General features: G+C 38.4%; 1 protein-coding gene and 2 long non-coding RNA genes across 3 annotated transcripts in view; 1 reads left to right on the forward strand and 2 right to left on the reverse strand.

Annotated features, from left to right (window-relative positions):
* dab1a (DAB adaptor protein 1a) overlaps positions 1-25,292 on the reverse strand; it is a 210,170-nt gene that overhangs the window by 83,063 nt on the left and 101,815 nt on the right. Inside the window, 1 exon segment of the mRNA XM_065257318.1 lies at positions 15,089-15,228. Coding sequence (XP_065113390.1) covers positions 15,089-15,228 — 140 coding nt within the window.
* On the forward strand, positions 10,645-12,166 carry LOC135739062 (uncharacterized). Its single transcript, XR_010528822.2, has 3 exons — positions 10,645-11,141; positions 11,572-11,629; positions 12,032-12,166. It is a non-coding gene; the product is annotated as an uncharacterized lncRNA (long non-coding RNA).
* Positions 12,087-13,920, reverse strand: LOC135739061 (uncharacterized). Its single transcript, XR_010528821.2, has 5 exons — positions 13,387-13,920; positions 12,753-12,846; positions 12,521-12,654; positions 12,337-12,438; positions 12,087-12,226 (listed from the first exon to the last, which is right to left on the reverse strand). It is a non-coding gene; the product is annotated as an uncharacterized lncRNA (long non-coding RNA).

The following is a 25,292-nucleotide window of genomic DNA, read 5'->3' on the forward strand; positions in this document are numbered from 1 at the left end:
TAAACCACCTAGACATACTGCTCTGCTCCGTGAGCCGTTCGGTCACCGTCACTACTGAGGCTTGTGCACCTGAACGGCTGAGCTCTGGTCTCCGCAGCTGCATCAACAGAGAACGAAACTGTCTGGGAGAAAAGGGGTTATGTCGCGCCTCGGCTGGACTGCCCTGTAATGTTTTCTGTGTGCTGTTTATCCAAACATACTGTGTAATACTGTCGGCTATGCGACCTCACTATAGTGGCGAACGGTATTTAATTCCTCTAAAAAGAGTAATTTCCGTGCTTACTATACTGTGTATTGACACCCACGGTTGTACGGTGTCTCTAAACACTTTATCGCCTTACTGACAAGCAATCAGTAATACGCACACACGGCCCGCTGTCCATAATTCTATCGACGCTAGCCGAAAAAACCCCGGTTTGGCCATATACTGTGTATTGACACCCCACGACTGTACGGTGTCTCTAACACCTTTCTGCCAAATTCGCTCGCAGCCCACCTCAGTTTCTCCGCTACGATGCTGATGGCGCAAACGAGCACGGTCTTACGGCTGTTATTCTCTCTTCCTAGAGGAAGGACAGCCTCAGACTTTTGCATGGCTCCAAGCGTTTGAATCGCGCCCTCTCCGGACGGCCACTCAAAGGCTTACAGCCAAGCGGTTTATGACGTTTTTCGGCCATATAGCTGATTTATATTAGCGGATCCGAAGACGCTCACACCTCCGCTCCAATACTCGGAGATATTAAGGGTAATATCAACCTCAAGTGAGCTTGCTACCCGCCACAATAAGTTTCAAAGCTTAAAGCGCGCGCACAGTCAGACGCGCGCGGCATCTCGTTTAAGACGGGCACACGTACCCCTCTAACGAGCCTCAGAAAGCTGAATATCGTGGCATTCTGTTCATAAGTCCACTTCAGTTTGACTAAGCAAAGGTCCCGCCCCGAGCTGACGGCCGGGAAGCTTGCTTAAGTTACACACGGCTGCATGAAGTGCTGTCATTACGAGCTAGCCCAGCATTTGCTGTGGGTTGAACACGCTTTACGACGGCAATCAGCCTTCGGCGCGTGGAACGCCGTTTGTCTCATATAAATCACCTTGTACTGTGAATACGGTACATTAAGAGGATGATTTAGCACTGCAGCACTCTCGACCGTGTTATTGTGATAATGCGGTCGGGCAATCTACGGTGGTTTCATTATTTACCGAACCAGACTGAGATCTCGCCCCCTGAACTAGCTGACGAGTCATCTCCTTTATAAACTCATTGCATCGCTTTATAAGCTATGTTCAATCAGAGTGATACGCATCTCATGCTTAAACTACCAATATTAACCCATTACGATGGGCGTGCGGAGATGGCATCCGTGGGACACGACCTACATTACGTGCCTTATGACACATTGACACAAGCTGCTAGGACCCCTTTCACGAGGCGTCCTTATGCAAAGTCTGATCCATTCTGTCTAGTGACATTTGAAAGTCAAAACCCCCCGCGAATCGCCGGTGGAACACTTTTCTCCTCACTACAGAGGCACGGCGGCTCTCTCCCCTACCTATATCTATGTGGCCGTGATAACAGCGAACCACGCTTTTACGACCGACCATTCATTTAATTCACAAGCCTGTCATCTCTCAGATGCGGACGGCGGCGGTAACAGCGAACCATGCTTTTACGGCTGGCCATTCACTTTATTCATAAGCCTGTCATTTCTCAGATGCGGACGGTGCCCGAGGCACAGCGCTCTGGAACTGTCCAAGGTCCTGTATGCAGTAGGGCCAAGCTCAAATCGCGGCAGTGGCAGCTAGTAGTGGCACTTCCGGCATCTGGCTCATTTTGAGGCATCTAGTAGTGGCACTTCCGCGCGGCAGTGGCAGCTAGTGGTGGCACTTCCGGCATCTGGCTCATTTTGAGGCATCTAGTAGTGGCACTTGAGGCATCTGACTATTGTTTGTGGCACCTCCGGCATCTTAAGGCAGCTAATCGTGGCACTTCCGGCATCGGACTCATCTTGAGGCAGCTAGTGGTGGCACCGTGACTTTTTGAGGCAGCTGACAGTTTTTGTGTCATTTAGGGGTAGCACCGCCTCGTATATTTGTACCAGCTGTTTACGCGGTTTTTGTGCTGTCATAATGTTTGCGTGCTGGCTGTCAGTCGGCCATGTGTGAGTGTGTTGTCATGATTGTGCGCGCACGCTGGCTGACAGTCGTTTATAGGTGCGGGCATTTCGAGATGCCACGGTTACTCTTGAGATGCCACCACTCTGCCCCCCGGAATAGAAATAATAGAATTCTAGTTTTCTCACTTTGTTCATCTTATCTTATTATTTTAGCGGGCAGACTGAGAAACACGTGGCTAAAATATTTATAATTTATTTAAACAGTATTTTAAAACCAGGAAGCCCCCATCTTTTACTAATCTTACAGTATTGCAATTCTCTTGTCTACCGGTAGGTGCCCCCAAGCACAAACGAGAAACACCGCCTATGCTTTTACTTATTGTGCCCCCTGCAAGTTGTTGGTTGTCAATTTTATTTTTAAATATCTTTTTTTGTTCTGCCGATTAAACTTAATAATACGGAAAAATTATGAAATCATTTTCAGTTTTAGTTTAACCCTTCTATTTGAATTTAGTTTTTACACATCATTTAAATATTTTAATTCATAATTTTTGTTACAATGGAAATTCAATTTTGTTCATTTTGTGCCCAAGAAAAACGGCATGAGAAACAATAGATTAGGGATGTGCCCGAAGCCGAATACGTTATTCGGAAGGGCACGTATAATGGCTTTAAAACGAATAACGAATTCATCCGAATAACAGAAAAAATATTCGGCCAGACATAATCACGTGTTTACTGGAACAGCGCTAAATTATACACCCCTTAAAGCATGTATAATATGTGTGTGAAGTGAATGAGTGCAATCTATAAAATGACATGAATGACATTTTCTGCGTGTCCCTTAGAAACGCGAGCTGTTTTGGAATTAGTTTTAAAACGCTGCTAATATCAAACTTCTTTTAACCCAACTGTAAAAAATGAGCCTTTTATTTTATTTGTATTTTATTTAATTACACAAGACCAGAAAACCTTGATAAAATGCTGCACTCTGATAATAAAATATTCGTTAATAACTCCGTGTCTCCGTGACTTCGGTCACAGATGATCTTTTAGTTAAAGCAAGCTTCATTGTCAATCTAGGTGAATATACAATAAATAAGTAAATAGATAAAAATATGAAAATGTAACATTTTAAAAGCAAAATTTAAACTGAATATTATGACATGAATTGCAATTAACATAAAAAATAAAGTAAGTAAATAACAACTGAAACATTTGAATTAAATCTTTCTAATTACCTTATTGTTTAAAATAATTTTGCTTGTTTTGAAACTAAGTCAAAACTGACTTTAAAATAATAGAGCATACTGTTATTTGAAATTTTAAACGAATATCTGATTATTTATTAATTTAGATGAAAATTAATAAGGAAGTTTTTTTAAACAATTCGTTCTGTTCGCGCAAACGGTGTAGGCTATGGACATAGTTAATAATGAGCACAGCAAGTTTGTAGTAATGCTTATTATGCTTTCGTAAATTCTTGTCAAAAGAATTTGTTTTTGAAGTATTCTGTCAGTGCACGTACTGTGTGTTGCGTTTCGGGTCAGTCAGCGCGAGTCTTGTCGATCTTAATAACTTTTTAACTTAAAACTTATCTCTCTTAATAACTCTTTAAACGTCAAGCAAGTCCTGGGCTGCGTTCCCCGAAACCTTCTTAGCTCTACGTCGTTCTTAAGTTGTACCTTAAGCTGTACCTTATCGTTAATACGTGTTCCCCGAAACGTTCTTAGTTACGTATCCCTTCTGTAAGTCATTCGTTCGGAAGGTTGGTCTGGAGCACTCTTAACTTGACCTTATCCCACTTGACTCCGCTAGGGGCCATGACTGTGATAAAAGCTTACATTATCCTCATATTTGTAAAAAAAAAAAAGAAAAGTTGCACACTCCGTGTTCAATTGGGCAAATATTTTTTATATTTAAAGAATAAAACATTCACATAATTTGACATCATTACATTGATGGTTGTTAGATTTTTTCTTATGTTTCCCAAAGACATCAGCTTCGAACTATTAAATGCTACAAGCTTAAGAAACTATTTAAAAAATATATTTTGGGTGGATGAGTTGGTGAAATTATGGCAGCTATACCGCGAATCTCACTATTTCATTTGTGCATTTCATATCTGTTAAATCTTTAGTCTACCGGCTAGTATTTTAGCTGCAAATAAATAAATCAGGTAAAATCGCATGCCACGGGAGCACATTCATCACAAAATCATTGTTTATTTTCCTAATTATGATTATTAATATTAATTCGACTTTGCATCGAAGTGTTTTAATGTTTTATAACTTTGAGGCAACTGCATGCCATATTCTTTATAAACATTCAAAATAAAAAGCTAAAATCTAAAGCAATATATATTTATATATTTTATAATATATATTTTATATGTTATATTTGAAGGTAGACAGACAGGCTCCAGAAATGGGTCCATTAAGCATTATCCGCATTGTAACCGCGCGGTATGCGCATCCAGTGTCCAAGAACAATAAACGCGTGAACTAATGAACAACAATTTGTTTCTATATATTTTAAGTGTAATGCACAGCAGGTGACTTGCACGACCCACCTTATTCCCCTGTGCAACGCATTTATTGGGAACCCCTAATATAAATTATCCTCTAAAGTGAAGGAATAATGGATGCATTGGAGCAGTTTATGCATAATACTTTTGGACATGAAATGGGTTTTGCATGGGTTTCATATAAAATAAAATATACAAGGTTTATATTTAGTTGTTTGCAATTTGAAATATTTTTACCAGATATTCCTAATAAATGTAACTTGAACTATTTCTGAAATGTTTCTTTAATAAATAACACCGCTCTCTCATTACGCAGCGAAGTACCTATTACATAAAGTGAACAATTGATTGTCGAGCAATCGATATCAACCTATTCAGCACCATCGCTATGGACAGCACCTGGTAACGTCGTACGTAAGAAAGTATACCTTAAGAAATCCGCTAAGGTACAGTTCGGGAAACACGCCTAGAAAAGGTAAACCTGTAGTTAAGGTTTAACTTAAGAGTCTTCGTAGTGCGCTAAGAGAGAACGTTATCGGGAAACGCAGCCCTGCATTTTATTTTCAAATTCCGACATGTTTTTAAACCGAAACCAAGATGTCAGACATGACACGCATCTTAGTATAAATCATTTCACTCTCAGAAAACGTATGTTTAATTAATAGATGTTTAAGTATTTGAATCGCTAAACTAGGGATTAATGTAGGCTACTTATTTTTTCTGAAAACATCCCACTCATTTAGACAGAATGGGTCACATATGTAACTGTGCTGAAAGACACAATAAACGCTTAAAGGTGATTGTTACAGATACAAATACAAATACTGAAAACAAAAGATTACTTTACAATAAATTAAATCAAGACAATAAAATATATAATGTATACTCTATATGCAGTAAAATACAATCACAAAATAGAAAATTTTATAAATTGTACAGTTGCTCAATAAACAGTATGAACGAGGAAAACAGTGCACAATGAGTAGCCTATAGGTAACAAGAAATTCGAAAATAACAGGAATGTCACTGTAATAACTAATTGTTATATGATTCTGTGCCGGTATAATTACATATAGTTTTGTTACATTATTTTAATATTTTATAAATTCCGTTAATTCATATGACACAAACCTGCACATCGTGGTGGTGAGGAGAATGAGAATGTTTGACTTACAGTACATAAAGTGACAAATACCAAGCATTAGTACACAATGCTCTTTTTGCAACAAATCAATTGTGGATATGAAACATATCTTGGTTGTTTGGTCTGATAAACAAACTGTGATGTTTTTCTTTTACTTATTTTTTAAAAAGTTTTACATTCACAACACAATAACTAAAAAGAGTCATTCAAAATTTATTTTGAACATTTATTCACACTAAAATCACAGGTGTTAATGTACAATGCTGCACTGCTGGCCTGGGGTACATGTGAATCTCCACCCTGTGTGGTCAAAGACAAGTAATAACAGTATGGTATTTTTTATTTGAGAAACCTTATATCAGAACTTGATATAGTCTTGGCCCCGGCGTTTCCCGTTTGTGCTTGGGGGCACCTACCGGTAGACAAGAGAATTGCAATACTGTAATAATTGGTAAAAGAGGGGGTTTCCTAGTTTTAAAATACTGTTTAAATAAATTAGAAACATTTTAGCCACGTGCTTCTCAGTCTGCCCGCTAAAATAATAAGATGAACAAAGTGAGAAAACTAGAATTCTATTATTTCTATTCGCAGAGTGGTGGCATCTCAAGAGTAACCGTGGCATCTCGAAATACCCGCACCTATAAACAGTGGTGTAGTGCAGGGTATACGCAGGTATACGGAGTATACCCACCTCTTTATTTGATGGCATGGGGTATACCCACTTCTACTGGGGGCATACATTAAGAGTATACCCACTTCTACTGGGGGCATAAATTTAGAGTATACCCACTTCTCCAGACACCACTACACCACTGCCTATAAACGACTGTCAGCCAGCGTACGCGCACATTCATGACAACACACACACACGCACGCACGCGCACACACACGCACCTCGCGTGAATTAAATGAACGCCAGCAAAATGCCATAGTGCCAAGAGTTGTGGCACCTAGTTCCCCATAGTTCCCGAGGCATCTCGAAATGGCCGACTGACAGCCAGCACGACAGCACAACGACCGCGTAAAACAGCTGGTACAAATATATGACGCTGAAGTGCCACCCCTAAAGGACACAAAAACTGTCAGCTGCCTCAAAAAGTCACGGTGCCACCACTAGCTGCCTCAAAATGAGTCCGATGACGGAAGTGCCACGATTAGCTGCCTTAAGATGCCGGAGATGCCACAAACAAAATAAGTCAGATGCCTCAAGTGCCACTACTAGATGCCTCAAAATGAGCCAGATGCCGGAAGTGCCACTACTGATGCCGGAAGTGCCACTACTAGCTGCCACTGCCGCGATTTGAGCTTGCTGTCTCTCCCTGTATGACACATACGTCTGACGTACATCAGACGATCAGCTGTTTATCTGCGTCACAGATCACTCACTAGAGCACCTGTCAATACAGGCTATTTATGGATCGTTGACGTTATCACCTCCCGTGACAATTATGCTCACTTGTCTTAGAGCATGGGCATGGTCTTAGAGGTTTCTCATTTGACAATTGTGACACGGCCGGCTGGTCCCCGCCGTCCACGTTGTCAGTTTACAGCTTCGACATCCCTGCTTCGCGCACTACTGAGGTTTGTTGCATTAGAGGTGCGCCCATTAGCTCACCTGTATGCACGATATGGTTTTTAATTATATGCGTCCACCGTGCGCTTAGAGAAGCTCACATGTACACGCTATAACATTTTGGTATACAATAAGATGCGCTTGGGAAAGCTCACCTGTATACACAGCTGTGTTATGCTTTGTGACACATACATTGTTGTTCATCTGTGTACGTTCACAGTGCGTTGGGTGCCCACCGTTACGTTCATCAATCATATCTGTACACATTCACGGCGCGTTGTGTGCACTGATTTATCTATACGCATTCACGGTGCACTGAAGAGTTCACCCGTGTGCGCACAATTTATTATCAGAACACATGACGGCGCGCTCGAGAATCTTGCCGGCCTGTGCATTATAACACTCTGATTCATCTATATGCATTCACGATGTATTCAAGTGTTCACCTGTGCCCGTGCAATTTATAGTCAATACACATTTACGGCGCGCTTGGAAAGCTCACCGATCTGTGCACTATAATACTACCTATATGCATCCCGATGCGCTCGAGGGTGCACCGGGGTTCACACTATTGTGGTATCTGTATAATCCCACGCTACGAACCGTTCTGCCGCATATTATAGTCAGATCGGCCGTTCGTGAGCTTCGCAGATCACTCACTACGTATGTCTGTTGCTAACAGTGGTTATTTAGATGGATCGTTGAAACCATCGCACTGGCTCACGCCCCTCTATGAGCTATGTCCTATATAGAGCCCACTCTGTGCGAGTTTGGCTTCTTCATGAACTTGGTCTACAGGGGTATCTATATCTATATTTAATATCTGCTACGCGGCCGGCTGGTCTTCGCCGTCTACGTTGTCAGATTGTACAGCTTAGACGTCCCTGCCCTACGAGCGCAGGTTCTCTCGGCTCAATCATGCACGCTCATGCGTTTTATGTGTACACCACGGTGCGCTCAGCGAGCTCACCAACGTGACTCTGAATTTACTTATCTCGCACAGCCGCGGCGCGTACCTCGCCGTCTTGTGCTATGTTATGTGCCCCCGGTGCGTTTAAAACCCCACCGTGTGCGCGTCAACAATTTATATGGTGCTTACACATTTGCTTTTAAAGCTGTGAATATGCCGGATATAGGGCCACACGCAGTGTCTCTCCGGTAAGGCACTTCAGTACGTTGTGTATGCACGGCGTGATGGGATTACGTTCCCCCATAGCGTCAGCTAACTGACGCAATGCGAAGTGAACCGTATTGAAAGGGAACGCTTAGGTTACTCACGTAACCCCGGTTCCCTGAAATAACGGGAACGAAGCATTGCGTCTCTTGCCGTGCTACAAACGTCTACGCAGCGAGTGTTATTCGGCTGCGCGCTTCAGTCGAATAATAATGAGCTCCTGACGATTGAACCGCGCTTATATAGGGACGCGTTCCTCCCGCGCGCGGGTTCAAACGTCATTGGTCTGTACTTTGTACAGACGTTAACCAATAGGCTTCAGTCACGGAGTAAACAGGAGTTTCCCCCCATAGCGTCAGCTAACTGACGCAATGCTTCGTTCCCGTTATTTCAGGGAACCGGGGTTACGTGAGTAACCTAAGCGTTTTCAGACGTGTTTAAAAGTTTTGGTGTGCACAACCGCTTAGTGATATGGAGATCACACTGAATAGAGGACCAACTCTGACATTTCAAACCTTTGAGTGATGCTTGGATTTGTGACTCACAGTGACAGCGTTCGGGAAACCTGTTTAACAACAATCATCTCATTTGGTAATAGTGGTGCAGAAATTACACCCTTTTTTACGGGCACCGTGTGCTTATCTGGGGATTATCTGAATAGACTTAAACTTTTGTTTAAAACTTGTGTGATGAACTCCGAGAGATAGAGCGAGAAACTAGAGATTAAAAATGATAACATGGGGCTCATTTGTTTGCTAAGGAGTGGAGGACTGGGGGAATATGAGTATAGATTATGTGTCCGGGTGAGTGAGGACGAAACACCTCCGATCAATAACACTCTGGATGTTCCAATCAGACCAACATGCAAATGGAGATGGTGAAATCATCCTCTCTATCAAACACATGGAGAGCAAACAAAAAACAGGTAAACATACACGCACAGACACACAACCCTTGTACAGTCTTTACTGTGACCCCTGGTGTGGCTCATTTTCCAATCTGATGGATCTTGTTTGTTCATCAAGCTAAAGTCACAGGCTGCATCCGAAATTGCACTTACAGTTTTAGCGTTAAAACAGTACATCATATGGGTGGGTGTAGTATGAATACATTGCAGACAAACTGCATCCGCTATGTTTTCTTTGTCAGGTGACCCATATGTCCTCTCACCAATGACATAATCACAGCAACCTTGATCATAATTTACTAGGAGTTGTTAAACAAGTACAATCTAACTACGATTGTGATATAAATATATATACAGTGTATCACTTCAACACTACTGAAAAATCCAGCTAAGCTGGACTTAGCTGGTCAGGCTGAAAGGGTCATCTTAAACCAGCTACTGCCAGCCTAAACCAGCTAAAACCAGCTACCAGCTTATGCTGGTCTTAGCTGGATTTTTCAGGGAAGAGCTGCCTTTTTCCTAGATTTTAAGGATTTTTTATTTATTGACTTCTTGAAAGGGGATACACATTTTTATTTCATGATGCTAAATTTTTAACATTGTTTTGAAGAAAAATTTATATTACGCAACATTAAAGTCTGTGTAAAGTCTGATATTAAATGTGTTCTCAGTTGGTCACACCATAGAAAATGAGTTATTATCCACCCAGACAAATTTGAATGAGGAAAATTGCCAAGTAAATAAAATAAGTTAACAAAATCTTGGAAAAATAGACATGAATCTCTGCTCTGAAATGCTGGGGCCGTTGTCCCCTGTCAGTACTAAAGCCACACCCACCCATGGGAAAGCTGGCATCTCTCTTAACTTTTAATCACCGCTACAACCTGAATGGATGCTTATAAATGTGTTAGGGTCGGGGACATGCACGGTGGCTTTGGTGCGTCATCGAGCCACTCTTTGAACCCCGCCCCCATAAATAACTCTGAAGTCAGATATTAGAAAAAAAGTAAGTACCTCCACAACTCAGTACTACATAGTTCACAGGCTGTGTAACATGTTTCAGCAATACATTTCCAACATTTATATTAGTGCTGGGCAAATATTAATCGCGATTAATCGCATACAAAATAAAAGTGCAATTTTGTATAATATATGTGTCTGTGATGTGTGTAATAATTATGTATATTTAAAGAGCACCAATTATGCTAATAAATGAGCACGTTAGCACGTTATTGTAATATCCCATAGTACATACATGTTATTAAAACTTGAACTAATGCACTGTGAGTCTTATAAATTGCTTACATACCTCACCGATTTCCCACTGTCTGGAAAACGCTCGGTTTAGTTCCTGTCTCCGCCTCCCAAAATGTCTAGTGTATTCGGATTGGTCAGATGACTACTCAACTGTTATTGGTCAACTGGGTTCGGCGTGTGTTTGAAAGGTTACGCCCCTGACTACGCGTGGGTTTTCCGGTTCTGACTGAGAGTCACAGGCAACGTAAACAAGCGCTATATTTCTCTATAAACGATGGTGTCTGTACTGCCTTACCACTTCAAGCTCGATCCAGAGAGTTCAGACGGCGTTACGATATAAACGATCTCCGTCAATTAACGCGATTGGATTTAACTTTTTTAGGTGTCCTTAGCTCTGCCAGAATGCTAAACGAAGACGAAAATGTGTTGCAAAGACATCCAAAAGGTAATTATAACGTACTACATTACTTTGCAAACTATATGGAAACACCAAATGTAGCACATAGAAAGTATTTTTTGAAATGATTATAAAACTATTTCACTTATTAACATTATTTACTATAGTAAACTTTATTAAAAAAGCCTGCTTACATACTATATTACTGTGCAAACTATATGGAAACACCAAATGTAGCACATAGAAAGTATTTGTTGAAATGATTATAAAACTATTTCATTTGTTAACATTATTTTACTATAGTAAACTGTATTATAAAAGACTGTTTACATACTATATCACTGTGCAAACTATATGGAAACACCAAATGTAGCACAAAGAAAGTATTAATTGAAATGAATGTTCTACATTATTTCACTATGGGAAACTTTATTATGAAAAACTGCTTACTTATAAGTGCTATGTTTTTACTTATTAGGTTTTAAGGAGAATGCAACAGGTTCCAGGGCCTCTTACCTGCGTGATTCATCATCCAGGTTTTGCACAAATTGTCTAAATCCCTACACACAGAACATTTATTGTACCGACTATAAGCCTTTGAGGTGCAGGACTAGATTAAGTTTTATTACATTTTTAAACCAATAACACTAAAGTATCATTATAGTAACAAAATACCCAAAAGAACAAAAGATGTAACTTTAAAGAAAATATAATAGTCAGTCAAAAGTTTTATTTATTTATTACAAATATATATTTAAATGTTAAACAATATACAAATAAACATACTTTAGTAACCATATTGTGCTCTTGTTTCAAAAATTTTTCAATTCATTTCTTACAGCTATCTATTCAGATAAATGGCATATCAAAGCTTTGTCAGCTGGTGCTATTTAAGACGACACTATAAGGTTATCATCCTGTCGTGTGTTGTTCTCCAGATACGCTTGGAGCTTCCTGATCAGATCGGTCACAATTTTGGCTTTCGATGACCCCTGCACTGAAGATGGCATGCAATCACGTCCTCCTTTGAAGGTCTCTCAAACTGTGATGCCAGGTCCATTGGAATCGGGGTTTCCTTCAGCTTATCTTCAAATACCTCATCAAACACAAGCCTGATCACATCCTCCACATAACTGTAGAAATATTGCAGTCAATAAATCTTTTGTTTTGATCATTTATTTCCCTGCTTCATACATTAAGTTTTTAATTATGAATGTATTTGAAATAAAACATTACTGCTTACGGTATGTCACTTGTGTGTTTTGGGAACATAGCCTTGTACTTTCCCTCCTGCTTTTGTTACGGCTTGGTGACATTGTAATGGATGGCTGCAAGGTACACATACCTGTAAAATATAAACAAGCAATTAATTTATTGTAAAAGTAAATACTACTTTATTTAACAAAGTTACTAAAATACTTATATACCTGCACAGCATTCCAATAAATGAGAAAATCAAAAAATTTTTGCTGCAAATCTGAAATCTCAGGCTACGGACGGCAAAGGCATCCACTGATGATGGTGATGGAAACATTGTGAAACGATGCTACTGCCTGGGTTCCTATGATTATGCAGAGAAAAAAAACTTTGTCATCATCAGTTATACATCTAAGACTGGTAGTGGTTTCACTAGCTAAATACATCATGTGTGTTACACACCTTTGCTCCTCATATGCCAGTCTGACTCCTTGTACTGTGTGTTATGATGTTGCATGTTTGCATACAGTGTAGAAGGATGTGTCCAGCTGCGAATCTAAGATATAGACAAATAAAACAAACATGTATTCAGTCAAAAAGACATATTATAACAATAGAGTACCATGACTGTAAATCGTTAGACTATTCATTAAAACGTTAATGTATTACATATTCCATGGCCCAACATTAGCAACACACATTACGTGTTTACTTCGTTTCAAAATCTAAGAAAGCTTCAAGTAAATACAACAGTAAAATACATATAACTTTAAACAAATCATCTGTACTTAGAGTTTCTTGAGTTTGATCATGAGAACAAATTTTACTGGTAACAGTTTAGCTGGCATTTGTATTTGTATTTAGCTTAGCAACTTAGCAAGTTTGTAAACATGTCTAAACCAACATCGATAAAAAAAACGATAGTCTGCATAATTCAACATACACGTGTGTAAATATGGTAGGCCTACGTTGTTTATGAAATACAGTATTACAACACAAGACAATTAGCTTGCAAGCTTAGCTCTACACGCACATTATGTTAATCTCCGGTTACGTAACGTACAGTAAAAGGCAAATAATAAACGTGAATACTTACAGCCTGTGATCCAGAAGTGCACAGTAATCCAACTTTCAAGAGGAGACCTCGCGCAAATCCAGCTTTGGTTCATGAGAAGCAGTTATTGTGAAAACTCCGTGAACAACTTCTGACTGGATTTTTCCGGAACCGTATTAAACATGATGTCCTCTGTGTAAGTCCATAAAGTGCTATTTTGCCCTCGCATCTAAAGAGACAGCGTCTACTCGAGAGATTTAATCGCTTAAACAATGAAACAAGAGTTTGCAAACAGAGTAAAAGCAGGGACTCCCAACCTCCGCCATTTTAGCTCTCTTCTGACTCGGCGCTCCCCACCCTCGTCTTTGAGGGCGTACCCAAGCAAAGCAGAGAGGGCTGAACTATGATAATGTTGGTCTTATCTACGTCACTAATCCCAGGAAGTAAACTGTTGCCTACAATCCGAGTGTTTTTTGTAGTCCTCGAACGTTAGAGACGATAACTCGCGTCATCGTTTTCTTTGAGGTATGTACTTTTTGAATATCGTTAGCATGTACTAATGCACACTTACACACAAAAGGATGTTTAAAAACGTGTATCCCATAATAGGTGCTCTTTAAACACAAACACATACATGTATACATTTCAGAACATTTTTATGCATATGTATATATGTGTATACATGTAAATGTTTCTTAAATACGTTCATAAATGTGTGTGTGTTTTTATATATACATAATTATTACACACAGCACACACTCATATCTTATGCAAAAAACTATTTTGTATGCGATTAATCTTGATTAATCTTTGCCCAGCACCAATTTATATATATATATATATAAGTACATAAATGTGTGTGTTTTTATATATACATAATAATTACACACAGCACACACTCATATCTTATGCAAAAAACTATTTTGTATGCGATTAATCTTGATTAATCTTGATTAATCTTTGCCCAGCACCAATTTATATATATATATATATATAGTTGGAAATGACTTGACCCATTTTCCTGGTGGGGATTACTTCATTTTTCTCAAACATAAAATCATTTTTCAAAATGAAAAATAATAAAAAAAATTGTCATCAATCTAGTAAACTGTGTTTTCGGTCAAATAGAATTTCACTGTGGGCGGGGCTAACAGCTCATCGCTACAGAAATAAAAAAAAAAATCAATCAGCTCATTGCTTGACGCAGAAGTGGCTGGTCAGAATGAAAATGTATCGATATACATTGACAAAATTAACTATTACATGTGAATACATCATCACTTACAGTAGCTATAACTACTTAAAGAGGACATATCATAACATATCATTTTGTCCCCGGTGCGTCTATCAACCAAGAAAATGTGAAAAAGATCAACCCAGTAACTTAGTTTTGGTGAACCATTCTCTGCAGCATGTGAAAAAAATAGCTAATTAAAATCTGTCTCCTCTTGTGATGTCAGAAGGGGATAATACCGCCCCTTAATCTGCACTATCCAACCACGGCACTGCCATTTAGTGCAGAGATCAGCTCATTTGCATTTAAAAGGACACACCCAAAAACGGCACATTTTTACTCACACCTACAAAGTGGCAATTTAAACATGCTATAATAAATTATCTATATGGTATTTTGAGCCAAAAATACAAATATGTACCCTGGGGACATCAAAGATTTATTTGACATCTTAAAAAGTCTTGTGAAATGTCCCCTTTAAAGAAAAAACAAATACACCAGCAAACACACCTTAAGTTTCATCATTGAGTCCTGACAGAGCTTGTCTCCTCTCGCAGCGGTGACCTCATCTATGCCGATGATCTTGGCCTTGTAACGAACGCCATCCCCCTTAAAACGCTTTATCAGAGCTGCCTCACTGCGGTCCTGCCCTGGAGGAAGAAAAAAGAGAAGGAGGGAGATGAAGCATGGAGTCATTTGATGAATTTTACATATCTGCAGCAGATCTTCTCCTCCCTCCCCTAATCCACCATCATTTCAAAATGCAGTTACTTTCTCCATAATCTAGACCTCGCAGCTGACACAAATACCAAGCGATATCCTAATACACTCTATTTAACCCAGCCCGTCCTTATATTTCTCATATCGAGCGATATTTAAGCAGGCAGCTCTTTAATCCAGTGTGTTTAGTTTAGCTGTTGAGTTGTGGCCTGTGGGGTTTTTCAGAGCCAGGGGCTTTCAAAACCCTCTCCAACAACTGCATGCCTCACGCTATACAGCTCAGAATGAAGGTCAAGTCAGCAGCTTTGTGTGGCTGTAATTGCAAGTATGTCAAGCCTGAGGCATGAAGGGAAGAGGTCGGTTTCTAAGTAACAGTTTTGCGTCCAGGTCTGGTGTGGGGTGATAGGAATGATGAAAGCTGAATATTACTTTGAGCTCTCACATCAAAGTGGACATTTATCAGCCAATCACGGCTTAGAAAGACCAGGCGGTCCCTCCCACACCTTCATCACAAAACCTATAACTGGATAACCATGCTGGCCAATCGATAAGCCTCCAAGGATATATACCAATTAACTGGCTCATGCTCAGTAAAGCAAAGACAAACAGACCCAATTAGGTGTGAGCCTGGAAATTTGATCAGCGGGCAAAGACAAATAGACATTTACCAAGACACATAGGACCACTAAAACACACATTTTGCAGACATTGATGGCATATACAAAAGGAAAGGGCACAGGTTTCTAACGGTTCAATTTTAATAAAGGGACAATTAGGAAGGAACATCAATATAAAACAACATATTTAAAAACAACATACGTCAACTCAAAAGGCTGTAGTAACAAAAAAATAAACACCCCTGAATTAAATGAGCAAGGATTTAAAGTTGTAAGTAATTATGGCGGCAGCAGCAACAACAAAAAATAATAACCAATAATTATTTATTTACAAAGCATGTTAAAAACAACAATTGTTTTATTATTATTAATAATAATATTTTTGTTATTATAAATATAATGATTATATTTTCACAATAAGAAATTTAAAATTGAAAACCTAATTAAAATATTAAATAAGGTGGGCTTAAAGGCTGAAATATAAAATTTTTTTGCACATACGTAAAGGTCTGCTTACTGTGCGCACACTGCCCTATTTTTTGAACCTCACATACATTGTCTGCATAGGTTGCACATGCTCGTATAGAATTATGTAGTATGTAGGCCACGAGAGGTATTGCAATTTGTCCCAATGCACATGAGTAAAACACCAGCACACGTAGATTAGTCAAATGAACTATGCTTCGCAAGGCTGTGTGTTCGACTGTAAAATACCTAGGACTTAAGTGGGCCGTTAAAGGGACACTCCACTTTTTTTGAAAATATTTTCCAGCTCCCCTAGAGTTAAACATTTGATTTTAACCATATTGGAATCTATTCAGCTGGTCTCCGGGTCTGGCGGTACCACTTTTAGCATATTTTAGCATAATCCATTGAATCTGATTAGACCATTAGCATCGCACAAAAAAATAACCAAAGAGTTTTTATATTTTTTCTATTTAAAACTTGACTCTTCTGTAGTTACATTGTGTACTAAGACTGAGGGAAAATTAAAAGTTGTGATTTTCTAGGCAGATATGGCTAGGAACTATACTCTTATTCCAATGATCAAGGACTTTGCTGCTGTAACATGGCTGCAGGAAGCATAGTGATATTACGCACCGTCTGAAAATAGTCCCTTGCTATTGAAAGTAACCAAGGGGACTATTTTTGGGCAGTGCGTAATATCACTATGCCTCCATGTTACGGCAGCAAAGTCCTTGATTATAACGCTGGAATGAGAGTATAGTTCCTAGCCATATCTGCCTAGAAAACTTTTAATTTTCTGTCGGTCTTAGTACACGATGTAACTACAGAAGAGTCAAGTTTTAAATAGGAAAAATATTGAAACTCTTTGGTTATTTTTTAGCGCAATGCTAATGGTCTAATCAGATTCAATGGATTGTGCTAAGCTATGCTAAAAGTGTTACTCTAGGGGAGCTGGAAAATTAGCCTATTTTTAAAAAAGTGAAGTGTCCCTTTAAGCTGGATTCAAAAGTTGCAAATGCAAAATTATAAAGAAAAAGAGTGTCCTATGATTTACTTTAGACAATACAGGGGACAGACAAAAGTAGTTAACTGCAAGGCCTAGGTGATCTAAGGACAGCTTATGGATGATGCAGACTAGATAATACTGTATATACACTGTAAGATCACACTAAACCTTGACATCAAAACATACATTTCAAAATTAATTTTAAAACTATTTGAGAAGCAGTGAAAAATGTCAGAACAGGGTAGAAACAAATACAATCGTGTAAGATTAAACCAATCAATCATTCCCCATGATCCAGCCAACATCCACCCCTTTTGTATTTCTGTCTCACCTTTACCAGTTTGACATTTCTCTTTCTTGATTTTTCTGTCACTCTTTGTGGTATTGGTGGTATCTAATGTTGATTTTGCTTGTACAGTACATACTTCTCCATACTGCTCTCTGTTGAAGCTCAATTGCATTTTTCAATATACATAAAATGCACACATGCACACGGTAAAAATACACACTTGAATACGAAACAATACATGTTGCACCATTAAATGTTTTTTTCAGAAAGAGGAAGCTCAAATGTTACCGTATGTATGTTTTTCAATTTTTAGAGATTTAAATCAGAAATTTGTTTATAGCCCCTAGCAATGTATAAAGTATGGTGACAAATATGACACAGCACAGCTTTCACTTTAAGCACCATGTCTTCCACAGTGAGTATAGTGCCTCTCACTTTCCAAAGAAATTTGCAAGATCATTAATCTATAGGAGTGGTGAGGAAAATAGCTATGCGCTTCTAGTGCAACATATATCAAAAGCACTGACACAACGTGGCGTTAAGCTAAAGTAAGGAACAAGGCTTGATGAATATCAGTCGCTCCTTCACATTCACGCACATACATTAAGCAGTTGATGAAGAGGAGCGGATATTTCATCAAAAGTGATTTGACAATGAATTAACTCTTTGAAGGTCACCGCACACATAATGCAAGGAATTTGCTCATCTTTCTTTACAAACTGCTTGCTTTGTCATTGAAAAGGTTGTTAGTTCATGCATGTAAAGTGAATGACCTTATACAGTGTGTTTGTATGAACACTTGGAGTGAGTCAATTCTACCTCGATTCAAGATCCATAATGCTTCTCAATAGCTACGTTTACATGCAAACAAATAATCCGTTTGTAATCATATTGATGGCTCAATCGGATTGAAAAGCCTTCATGTAAACACCTTAATCAATACAATGTACATTTCGATCGTATTGAAATGGGCGGTGTAGTCCGATCTGTGATCCAATCATCAGGAGAAAAGTATACATGTAAACGCACGAATCGTGTCATCCTTGTACACATTTTTGATCACTTTGTGCAAAAAGGTGTTATTCTCTGTAGAATAAAATAAAAATTTGAAGCTCTACACACTGCGTAGCACTTGTGTACACTGTCAGAAAAAAATGTGCCCAGCTGTTGTGCACAAGCATTTCAAAAAGTAACCTCTAAGGTGGGCTACATATTTATTTTTTACTCTTAACACTATTCTAGTATCGATGGCTCAATGCATGCACTTAATCATTGTACAGCGCGTCGTGAATGTGTTAGCATTTAGCCTAGCCCCATTCATTCCTTAGGATCCAAACAGGGATGAATTTAGAAGCCACCAAACACTTCCATGTTTTCCCTATTTCAAGACTGTTACATGAGTAGTTACACGAGTAAATAAGGTGGCACAAAATAAAACGTTGCAATTTTTTAATCAAATAAAAAATGAGAACTATATTGTATGGCTGAAGAGGACTTAGTTTGCAGCACTCGACGTCGGGTGCAGTAATTTTCACCAAAGTTTGAGCGAGAGGGTAGGCAGTAGTGATGACGTTACTCCGCCATAAAATATAGTTCTCATTTTTTATCTGATTAAAAATTGCCACATTTTATTTTGTGCCACCATACTTACTTGTGTAACTACTCACGCAACAGTCTTTAAATAGGGAAAACATGGAAGTGTTTAGTGGGTTCTTAATTCATCCCTGTTTGGATCCTAAGGAATGAATGGGGCTAGGCTAAATGCTAACACAGTCACGACACACTGTACAAAGAGTAAGTGCACGCATTGAAAAAAGATAGGAATGTATTAATTTGTCTAAAGTCTTTGTAGTAAAGTCAGGGAAGAACATAGTAAAATATTGAAAAAGGTGGTGTTTTCCTTTAAACACATAGGTCGCAGATGTTGCATGCCTTAACACCTTCTGAGTTGAGTAGTAAAGCACAAACAGCAGTGTTTTCATACACGCAAAGATGCATACACCACCACAAACATCAGCCCGCACATCCAAATGTGCGAATTTGTGTACGCTATGCAGGCTGACATGTGCGCTAATGCGCATGGCTGGTAGTCATCCTCCAGCCTCGAAAAGCTTCTTGTTTTATTTGCGGGTGTCGTTTGAGTTATATATTATAGATATACTGCCGCCTGCTTTAACGGAGGTGAATGTAGCAAAAATCAAATACAGCCAGTGGGATCTTTTATAGAAAGACTAAAAATACGGCAGAAATACAGGAAATTATTTGATGATGGTGGAATAGAATGGTAAAATATGGAAGAATCCTGGAAAAAAGCGAGAAGGTTGACAGGTATGGAAACCGGGGTAACCACAGTAAACCCACGCTGACACAGGGAGAACATGCAAATGCCATACAGAATAGCCTCAAGACCCAGCCAATAATCAAAATCATTATTAATGAATGTAAAATTTAAATGCCAAATGTGTGGATTTATTTATACACACAAATACTACTGTAGTGGGGCTACTTTTTCACCCACCGACAGTTTATGGAGACATGCATATGACTGATACCTCTAGCTGTCCCTCAGTGGCAGGGCTGAGAAGAATAAACACTAATTTATTTCCCCATTTCAGACCATTGCACCTGTACTGCCAGCAATTATTTATGACAATCTCTGAGACTGAGCATTGATGGTAAAGAAGTGACCATATGATGATGTGGGTATCTGAATTTGTGCCTGAAGGCTGCCAACTACACTGTCCAAGTCAAGATGTCCTAAAATGAGCACCAGCTCTTTACCCTGCAGGGATCCAGAGTCCTTATTCAGGACATAACGCTGTTTCTTGGAGTAAAGTCTGGATCTCACCCACTCTCATGGCTCTTCAAAATAAGGGACTTCTGGCAGTAAGCTACAGCGAACTGTTGACGGTTGACACAGGTTTTAATTGAAGGAGGGCAGAAGACCTTGAGGTATGCACTGTTAACTGCCCCCTGGTGGCCAATGATGGGAGGAAACGTTGCTTTGATTCTCTCTCTTAGTTTTTGTCTTGTTGTCCAACACAATTATCTTAACATCCTTAAAATAAAATATATTCACTTGAGAAGCGGAATAATACAATATTTTTGTCTTCCTTTCAGAGGAATCTATTCTAATGTTTTTGCAGGGTCACTCCCGTGGGCCCACCAGTGTGTCCAACATTGTATTATATATATTTTTTAAGTTATGGAGCACAAAATTAGACATATATGGTATTTTTTAAAAGCTTAGAACCTCAGCCAGTCCAATTAATTGTGAATTTATGTTACATAAAATAAAAAGCTGTTACTTGGTCAAGAAAAAACTGCAATCGTTTCAATTTAGACAAATAGCAGAGGTGCATTTAACAATCCCGATGATGTTGTATCATGGGTGAGATCATAAAATTTTACTACTGGCTATAATATTTTATTATTAAACATCACTACCCTTATTAACAAAACAATTAAAAAATTTTGGTCTAATCTATTTTGATCACATTGTGCTAAATACCATCAGGCAATAGCAGGCGCCAGTGTTTTGTGTTGTAAACCTCTTCTTGATTTATTTATTCTTCTAGACGAAAATGGAAATTAATTAATGTTCCTTCCGAGAGAAGACTCGATAGTTGTCGTTTGAAGTTGCTTAAAAATGTTGAGTGTGTTAGACTTCAAAGAATCTCACAGTTTAATCCCCCCGTCCAATTTAAATCTGATAGATCTTAAATCCCCTCAAGTGAGATGCGGTCGAGAGACAACACGAAAAGCCGTGGACGCAGAGGGATGTGCACATAAATACGCACGCACATACGTTTGCATATCTTACTGTAACATACTGATGTAGGTCACTCACTGCTCTCAACATGCTTGCAAATGCAACTGGCTTTACTTCATACTAACATGAATGCAACATCACATATTGATCCCCATTAGTGCAGTATATAATTTTTTTTTTAAAGGTGTTTGAAGTCTGTAATTTAAAGAAAGAGAAAAATGGCAGATATAAAGAAGCTTATATGGTAATCTGATGAGTAATAAACATCAAAGTATCTGAGATATCTAATCAGTGTTGTGTAGAGTGGTCAAAATGGGTCAGTTCTCTATGGGATTTCATCTTTACACTACAGGCTAAGACAAGATTTGTGTGCGTACCTGCTGTACAATTATCAAGAATCATTTGGAAACTACTTTGTCCCAAGAAGTGGGCTCAATCTAATATTTAAAGGGGACCTGTTATTCAAAATTCACTTTTAAATGATGTTTAAACACAAATGTGTGTACACAACCACACTATTTTAATACGATTTTTATTCCCGTAAAACTGTATGAGTCTCCCAGATCAAGCTGATGTGATGCCCAGCTTGGGAATTTTGAAGACTATCCCGAGATCAGCTGGCAACAGAAAAGGAAAAGTCATGGAAACATATAACCTACAAAGAGATCCCATACTACCGAATAAATCAAACTTAATCCCATGGTGTCATGAAAAGTTGCTTACAATGATTTTCATCAGACAGAATATGCAGAATATGAGTTTTTTACTGAATAAACATGTTTATGGTCACTAGAATGGTGTGGTTATTATTTAAGGTAACATTTGCACATTCCTTTCATTTCATAGTTTTTAGTTTGTTTATAAATTGTTCTTTGTATTTTGTCTTTCCTTCTCATTGATTTATGCAGATTATGTGAAATTTGATCATATGCAGCTAAGCTGCAAATGCTTATAAAATGCGAATTAATTTCATTATTTGACATGGCAGTAAAGCACATTAAACGTGAAACTGAAAGACAGACAGAGATGTTGCCGTGAGCCTATTAAATTAGACAAAAATCTGAGCTGGGTACTGAAATTTATTCTCTTCTCTACACTGTTCAATCTTTAGCTGAAAGTTTTCCTGGAAAATGTGCTTGTGTGCAGTATATGAACTAGAAAATATAGGCGAAATTAAGGCAGCACGAACACTTAGGGCCCTATTTTAACATTCTAAGTGCATGGTCTAAAGCGCACTGTGCAAGCTTATTTTGGGCATGTCCGAATCCACTTTTGCTAGTTTAATGATGAGAAAAATGGCCGGCACATGGTCTTAAAGTGTTATCCCTATTTGCTTAATGAGTAATGGGTTTGTTTTGGGCATAATGTACAATTAACCAATGAGAGTGTCATCTCCTATCCCCTTTAAAAGCCAGTTGCGCTCACGCCATGGTAGATTCCCTATTTGCATGGTAGAGTTTGTAAGCAGAAAAACTGTAAGCAGAGGAAGAAGACCAACAGTTTAAGATTTATATAAAAAAAATGTGTAATTTTTTTTTTTTATTAAAATGGTTATTTTTGCAATTAAAGCTTTGGTTCTCTTTAAAAGTCATTATATCAGACATAGTGTAATAAGTAAAATAAGCTGATAAATTACGTAAGCAATAAGGTACGAGAGGCTGTGCTGTATCGTGAATAAGTAACGGCTAAAGGGCGTTGTTAGGCGCGAAGCGGAGTTCCTGCAATCCCTTCAGCCGTTACTTATTCACGATACAGCACTTGCCTCAAGTACCTTATTGCTTTTATAAAACGGTAACCACACAATATTAAATAACAAAAAAATGTATTAGTGCAACTTTCATGAAGTTAAATCAATAAAAAGCATTCCTTCCGCTAGAAAAAATAGTCCCTGACCATGAACAAAAAAGTGTTCCAATGTGTAATATGCATGAAAGCTCAAATAAAAACAACAAACTGATAAGTGTGGTTGCTAAGGGTGTTGCTAAGGGTGCAGTGATAAACAGAACCGTTGGGTGAAGCGCTCATAGCTGTTTTTTATCGTGAATAAAGCACACCTATTGACCAATCAGAATCAAGGATTGGAACTAACCGTTTTATAAGATGCTTTATAACTGTAAAAAGTGAATAAAAAAGTATTTATAAGAATAAATTACAAATATGCACAAAAAAAAGGTTTGCATAAGTAAAAATACTTCATTTGTAACAAACAGGAGATAAAGAATTTATTAATTATTATTAATTATTTAGCACTGGGACAGCACCATCAGTGTTTTGAAAAATATTACCTAAAAATGGTTCTCATCTCACCATTTCATCATCATATACAATACATCTGTGGGGTAGCATTTAAAAAAAAAACATTTCAAAAATCAAGGCTACAGGTAAAGCAGCTCTTTATATGTCTTCTAAAGTCCTGGAATCTGTCCTTGCTTATGTCCAGGAGACACAATAATAATCTTTTACATTTTAATCATTTAACTTTTAATATTAAAAAATCTTTGTGTGCTGCTGCACGTCCCTGTGTGTATTAAGTAAAGTGTACGCGCGTTGTCATCTCGTTTATAGGCACATATTACTAACAAAAAATATTGCGCCATTGACTTTCCACCAGGTTTAAGTTGGTTAGTGGCATTGTCCATTATAGTTGCCTCTAAATAGCAACATTCCAACAATGCGCCTTGTTAAAAAAAAACCTTTGCAGTATACAAGAAATATGCATTGTGGGATAAAGTCAATCATTCTGCTGTAAAGTGATATCAGATAGTTTTATTTATTATTCAATTGGACTGTCAAATGACAACCATTAGTATTTCTTAAGATGATAATTGATTTAGCATTTGCTGAATTTACACAAGCACTACAATGAGATCACATGTCAATGTAGCTTATGCATTAACTCTTTCAAACTTTTATACTGTTTAAACTTCATATATTCTTAACACTTGCGTATACTAACATACACATTGTCCCATGTATCTGTGTACCGAGTTGACTATGACAGGGTCTTTAAATAACATGTGATCCATCAATAGCTGTGGCAACCCTGAGGCATCGCCTGCGGCTGCCATGACCCTTGTGCTCCCACAGGCCCTTGTTCTTCAGTTCTCCCTTCTAAATCTCCTTTACCTGCCTCCATGCTGTCACTTTCAATTGAAGCAGTCATTCAATAAAATGTCATCCTATATACGTCAGTATCGTAGTCTACCTGATCCAACTGTTCCTCTAACAGACTCTTCTCTGTATGACACCATGGCTATTTAACCCTTTGTTGTACTCTTTAACTTTCATTTCGGCTGATAAGTGACATTTTATTAAATAATATATTTCAGAATGGTATTACAAAAGAGTTTCAAAGAAAAAGTTTAGTCTTCAGATTTCAATCTTGACCTCAGTCAATATTAAATATAACAAGGTTATTTTCACAGAATGTTATTTACAAAAAAATAGCTTTAGCTGGTGTTTCACAGGCAGGGTCACATGACTGGGTGAGCTCTAAAATGGGCAGCACCTTTCAACAAATAGTGTACATGTAGAGCTTACTTAAGGTCTAAATCTCTAGTTTCAAAAGTCTCTTGAGTCACAGCAAAGGCAGGGTGTTTTGGTAGCTATGATAACTTTTGTCTGTTATCTTAGAAAAACTCAGTCCACCCAACACCATGTATCAATTTCTCTAAACAAAATGGCTCCATAGTTGAGTTACAGGGCCTATAACTCAGCACTAAACACCATCCCACTGGTGCTCACTCGCTCCCAGTACTCATCATTTACTTTGTGAAACACTGAACCACAGGAAAATAAAAAGCTACTCTATCACGGCAAAACAATAACATCAGGTAAACACA

Source organism: Paramisgurnus dabryanus, chromosome 12 (assembly GCF_030506205.2).
Source record: "Paramisgurnus dabryanus chromosome 12, PD_genome_1.1, whole genome shotgun sequence".
Classification (NCBI taxonomy): domain Eukaryota; kingdom Metazoa; phylum Chordata; class Actinopteri; order Cypriniformes; family Cobitidae; genus Paramisgurnus; species Paramisgurnus dabryanus.